Source organism: Pomacea canaliculata, linkage group LG13 (genome assembly GCF_003073045.1).
Source record: "Pomacea canaliculata isolate SZHN2017 linkage group LG13, ASM307304v1, whole genome shotgun sequence".
Classification (NCBI taxonomy): domain Eukaryota; kingdom Metazoa; phylum Mollusca; class Gastropoda; order Architaenioglossa; family Ampullariidae; genus Pomacea; species Pomacea canaliculata.
Window position 1 is genome coordinate 6,050,873 of NC_037602.1, and position 6,456 is coordinate 6,057,328.

Below are 6,456 nucleotides of genomic sequence, written 5' to 3' on the forward strand. Positions count from 1 at the left end.
GGTTTGTGTACCTCGCGAACCTATGTAAATTATATTTTTACTTTCCTCAAACATCCTGTATTAGTGTGTGTAAACATGACTTTAAGGAAGTTCTGTTTGTGAAACAATGGCGTCGAACACGAAAGTTTCCGAGTGCATTGAAAGAAGCAGGTGGCCGAGAACATCGTGTCTCGTCAAACGTGTCTTCACCACGACCCACTTTCTCTTTCTCTCACGCCTCACACAGTCTTCCCTGCTCGCGACAGTTAAGGGAAGTAACTCCAAAATGTATTTTTTTTTTTTGGACCTGTATGTCTCTGAAACCGGATTGAAATAGAGGTCGTGACTCCGGAGGTGTAAGGATGCAAACTATTTATCAATACCATGCAACGGGATTTCAGAAACCGTACACATGATAAAATACTACACGCAAGACCGAAACTTTCACGCGTTAGCAGTAACGACAAACGTCCAGGGAGATGAAAGAAAAAAAGGAAGAGAAAGAGTGGAGAGAGGAGGAAATGATTTATGTGAGAGATTTTATATAATATATATTACATATATATCTCTGTGCGCGCGCGCACGCGTGTGTGTGTGTGAAAGAGAGATAGGAAAGACATTCACAAACAAACTAAAAAAAGGTCATGTAATTGTATATTATTTCATAACGATTCGCCGTATTATCGTATTGTTACAATTCTGTATCGTCCATGCTAATATATCGTAACACCCTGTCTCATACAGTGCCGGGGCAAGGGGGATACCGAGTTATTTTTAACCCTCTCCTCGACCCTCCACACTTTAGGGGGCTGTCTGTCCCACTGCACCTCCTACACGGGGGGGAAAGCTTTCCCCGGGCACCTAATTATAACGGTAAATTCATCGAAAGGTGGTCGCACAGATGCCACGACCGGCAACAACTGTGTTTCCACTTCGAGGCTGCTGCAACCGTCAGTGGGTCGCGATGCTACACGTCCTTCCTCCCAGTAAAGTGCGATAATACAGTAATACGGCCTGCAGGCACCCACAGGTACTCCAAGTCTTGACCTCGACAGGTGAGTTTGTGTTAGTTCGGGGGTAGTAGACCGGTGGTTGCTCGAGGACTCTAAACATTTTGTGTGTATCCCGCGCTCCTGCATGTGTGTGTTTATGTATATATGTCCACCTGTTTACTGGCCCAGCTGCTTTGCCTTTCTTTTGTTGCTGGATAGGTTAACAAAAAGCTCTCTCTCTGTGTGAGAGAGTTTAAGCAGAGTGTGACTGTTTCAGTTTAAAGTTTTTCATCTGCTGTGAGGGAACTTTCAAGTTTTTTTTGGGGTGGACTGCTGTCTGTCATCTTCCATATTTTCTGCACTTATGTGCCATTCAGGGCCGTGCTTAGGGGCAGGCGGACGAGGCATCTGCCTAGGGCCCCGCGCTTCAAGGGGCCCCGCGCTTTTGATTGATATGTGACTTTAGATCCCAACTAAAACCGTGTGATCGTGGCGTGAGGGCCCCGCACATGCCCTTTGCCTCGGGCCCCGCGGGGGCTAAGAACTGGCCTGGTGCCATTAATGCCTGGTGGTCGCTTGACATTTATGGGCTCTATTATTTACACAGAGAAGGGTCTATAAACCACACAGACACACGCACACAAGACATAAAACCTCTATGCATAAACATGCACACACATGCACACACACACATGCAGCTACTGTTACTACCGGAACCCACACACTGACACGTACACACATGAATAACGAATTTCGGGGACACTTACAGGTTTTGTCACAAGATGTGTCACGACTCCACATGTACACGATGGCCGTGCAAACACAGACTGGCTCAGTGGACGGCTGTGTCTTCATCGAAAGATAAACGAACAACCTCACTTTATTCTCCGGTGTCAGCAGCCTGCATTCTCTTGTCGCACGAGTGGCGAACAGCAACATGATCTACTGTCCTGAGCAAATAGTTTCCAAAGAGACTAGTGAGATTTCAGAATGAGTTTCTCTCTATAAACATCCATCTCCAGTAATTTGAAATTCAGCTTCCTTGTTTACAAATAGCAAAACTTGATTTTGAGGCTTGTTTTGTAAACAAGCAGATGCTGTAAACATTGTAACACCTATTCCATCGTGGTTTTTTTTTGCCTTCTCCACCAATTAGTTTAAAACAACCTTGACCTTTTTAAACAATCTTTTGAGGTCAGCAGCAAGGTTTAACGACAGAGGTCAACGGAAGTATTTGAGGAAACGTACGTGTCACACTTGCCGTACAGCAGGTACCGTAAACTTCGGTCTATAAAGCGCACCTGTATATAAGCCGCACCCACGAAAATTAAACAAAATTTAACAAATAAATAACCCCCTCACTAGTTTATAAATCCGCAAATATCTACAACTTGAAAGCTGCACCGTAGGTTTTTCGTCTCGTTTTCAGGATGATGAGGGTGTGTGCTTCATTAGCTAAATCCGAATGCTTCAAGAGTATGCGGCTTTGGTTTTAAAACAATGTGAACAGTTAACACCTTTTAACATTGAACTCACAGAAAAATTAATTAAAATATGAAAAATCCTCAAAGAAGCCGCGTCGCTGTTTAAGCCGAAGGGTTTCTTACTCCGAAATTTACGGTCAGTGTATATCACATCCGTATTTTAAAAAAAAAACAACAAACACACGCGTAAATCCTGCATTAGGGAGGAAGGAATGTCTGTGATGTCATGCTGGAGCAAAGTACAGGTACTGCCAAGCGAGATAACGCCGAGCCTTTTAAATTACGCGCAGGTGAATGGGCGCACGATAGGGTTTCTTCACTTTTGTATAAACAGCAGGTTCGAGGTAAATCCTGCACTCAAACATGGTCTTTCATACTCGGCTGGCAAAAATGTTTGCAGATCTGTACGTCCGCGTGTCTGTAAAAATTAATAAATTATTCACCCTGTCCCCCGTCACCGATCTGCAAACGTTCTCGTGTTTCAGTTGGCATCCGTTTCGACCCCTCGGTCTGTTTATCCAAAGTCTCTTTTCTTCCGCTGTCCTGGAGAGAACTGTTACCTAGCACCACGAGGGAAATAATAATAATAATAATAATAATAATAATAATAATAATAATAATAATAATAATAATAATAATAATAATAATAATAATAATAATAATAGCATTTATATAACATTTCCCCACACGGAGGCGAGCTCGACGCGCTTCTTAAGAGACGAGGGTCAGTGGGGAAAGAGGTCAGGAGATAAGGACGTCAGAATGGAGTACAAACAAACACAAAATAATATACGAACACACACCGGTTAGCAATCCCAGAACATGAAGGAACACAGATAGGAGTGTGGGTGAGAAAGGACACCACAAACTGCGGCGACCTAGAAGATGCTCCGATACTTGGCTGTACTTGTGACACGTTGCATCCCCCTTCCTTGTGAATCATTTCATAAAAGTTGTCACACGCACTGACAGATACTCAATATGCTTATACCCCTGTTTGCGTGGAATGCTGTTTGTATCTTTGCCTTCCTGTCTGTTGTTCACGCTTTATGCCTGACTGCACACTCTGTCTATGTATGGTCTGCATGTCAGTTTGTCATTCTTTATAGTCACTGTGACTGCTAGCCTAGCTGCATGAACTTGAGTCTTCGAACTTCAAGGCAGCGACTGGAGGTAGTACCTTAGGTCCTATGCTTAGAATGTGTTTGGGGAGGAAACAACACAGCAGGATGCTTTGCTGTACAACCTGGAACGGAACCTCGACAAACTGCCTCGCCATTGCCCTGCTGCGGTGCAGGTAGGCGGCTATCACTCTACAGCCAACAAGCGTTTTATCAACTGACTAATCGGGCTGCACTTCCGGTTGCGAAGCTTTTACGCATGCGCACTTCGCTTCTGTTTTTTAAATCCCTCAAATGATCCATTCAGTGGGAAGTTTATGGAGCGTGTGTGTGTGTGAGATTGAAGAGGGAGGCGGCACTCAAAAATCTATTACGTGGTCCGTGGGGGACGAGCTGAAGGTTGCACCGCCAATCTCCTTGCCACTGCAGTTCCTGATGCCATTTGCTAGCAACAGGAAGTGAGACTCAGTGACGGCGTAATGTGACACTCATGTGGACCTGTCACGTTTTGAGTGAAACCTCGTTTTTCGACCGTTGTCATGTTCTCTTCTTGACTTCTTTGTTCGCTTACACGCCTTTATGCGAAATTCGAGCAATATTTATAATACGGACATGATATTTTTTGCCTTGATCTTGAGTGCGCTTGAATTGAGGCCGTTACAAATACTGCCTCAACCCCCATGTCACTCTTTCTGTCTTTCTTTCACCAGGAAGTAATTTTCCGATGGGGAACGACACCTCGGAGACGGATTTACTGGCTGCCCGAGCTCGTCAGAATGTGGTTCTCTGCATCCTGGGAATCCTCTTCAACTCCGTCCTCGTCGCAGTCGTCTGCAAGTCCCCCCGCTTGCGTAAGTCGGCCAAGTATCAGCTGGTGGTCAGCCTATCAGGAGCGGACATCCTGGTCTCCAGCATTTACCTGCCTCTGGACACCTGCATGGCCTTCAACAACGGCACCTGGCCCTTCGGCTGTCCCCTTCTCTTCTTCGCCTACGGCCTGCAGGAGTTTGTCGTGCCCACTGTGACAGCCTTGACCCTGGCGGCCATCTGCCTAGAGTACGCCGTGACCATCTTTTTCACGGTGACCCCTCTGGTGCGGAGGAGAGTGGTCCTGACCGGGGTCCTGCTTCCCTGGTTGCTGGGACTAGCGGCGTGGATCCCAGTGTACACCGCGCGAGTCATAACGTCTGGCGGCAGCTTCTCGGAGTCTTGCACCAGCGCCAACTGGACCCTGGCCGGTCTCGTGGCCCTCCTGGGCGCGTTCGGGTTTGCACCTTTGACCTTCCTGCTGGTGGCGCTGGTGCTTCTAGTCGTGGCGCACTGCTGCCGCCAACCGGACGAGCGGCTTGCCGTGCGCACCATCATCGCCAGGAGCGAAGGGGTGTACCTGACCCACGAAATGTTCGACACGTTCATCGCCGGACTCATCTCCGTCGTCTTCAGCCTGCCTTTCTTGATAGAGCTGACCTCGCATTTAGAGTGTGACGTGTTCTTGGTGTGCCGGAGCACTGCAGGATACACCACTTTTGTGAGGTGCTGAGAACAGCGGAGTCTGTTTTCTTTCCGCCATCTGGATGCTGGGAGCAGAGTTCAGGCATGGCCTCTTCACCTCCTCGGTCTGCTGTTACAAATATTGTGACATGGATGTAGAAGGACCAGTGACCGTGAGATAAGTTTTGCTTTTTTTCACAACCACTCTCCACTCCCCCCACCTTAATTTTTTTATATAAAAAACCTTATAAGACAATACATTTAAGCTAATTGAAGCTTGGCAAGAGCAATCACAGTGTTTATGAGACAAGGCTCTATACTGATGCACCAAGCTGTGTTATAACTGAAGTATCACATTTGTAAGACAGGTGTGAGTGTGCGAGCACGCGTGCTCTTGAGAAAGCGTGCACGTGCATGCAGTGGTGTGGTTTGTAATATATATATGTGCGTGTGAGTGGGTAAAAAAAAAAGATGCGCAATTACACCAACCAGTGTAAATGGTTGCCAGTCCATCTCACCAGGAATTGTTATCAGCAACTCCAGTATTCTAAAGATTTTTTTTCACGGATCAACAAACATCCGACACGGACTATCAAGCAGCCTATCGCAGGCGTGAAACTAATTTTCAGGAGTTAATTTTCGCGTGGCTTGCGATGGAGGCAAGTGTATGAGTACACCTTCCTTCCCAGCATTCACCGGAAGGCAAGTGTATGAGTACACCTTCCTTCCCAGCATTCACCGGGGCTCTCTCGGATGAACCTAAAGATCTGGAAAGGTTCTGTATAATTCTCGATAATCTGAAAATACCGCCCAGTATCCTTCACCATGACTTGAATGTCGAAGACCTCTGTACTTCAAGCGGAATCTTCATTTGTGAATTCCAATCTCCCAAGGAAGCAGTTCACATGAAGACGTGCGAAGGGAGGAGCTGACAAAACCACAAGTCTGACCTAATGCTGTATGGCATCTGGCACACCTGTTGTGCTGCACTATTCATTTTAACTCACAGAAAACGGGTACAGTCAGTCACTGATTGATACACTTACCGAAAGGATCATTACAAAAGAATGTGAATGATGTGAAACTAAAATATTTTTAGTTTCGATTTCAATATATTGTGTCTAATCCTTTTAAGTTAGACCGAAGTACAGTCTGTAATAATGAGACGGACCTGCTGTAGCTAGGAGTTGTGTTGATGTGCATCCAACAGAATGTCTGAAGTATAGTCTACAATTTTTATAATTACCGAAACATTTAAATAAACAGAGCAAGACAGACAAGGGAGGACTTGTAAGACTCGCTGGTCGAGTCGGAGGAACTTGCTAGTAACACGTAATGCATTTCAACCTGTTACAGACATCTTGACGTGGCTTGTGTGTTCTTTTAAAT

At 45.9% G+C, this 6,456-nt stretch overlaps 1 protein-coding gene across 1 annotated transcript; it reads left to right on the forward strand.

The window, feature by feature from the left end:
- The first annotated feature begins 484 nt into the window (after nucleotides 1-484).
- Nucleotides 485-5,116, forward strand: LOC112554378. The gene is made up of 2 exons (XM_025222135.1): nucleotides 485-1,034; nucleotides 4,287-5,116. The coding sequence occupies exon 2, from the start codon at nucleotides 4,301-4,303 to the stop codon at nucleotides 5,114-5,116; it is 816 nt and encodes a 271-aa protein (XP_025077920.1). The 5' UTR covers nucleotides 485-1,034; nucleotides 4,287-4,300.
- The last annotated feature ends 1,340 nt before the right edge of the window (nucleotides 5,117-6,456 follow it).

Coding starts and splice junctions, on each gene's coding strand:
- LOC112554378 (XM_025222135.1), top strand. CDS start 4,301: ATGGGGAACGACACCTCGGAGACGGATTTACTGGCTGCCCGAGCTCGT.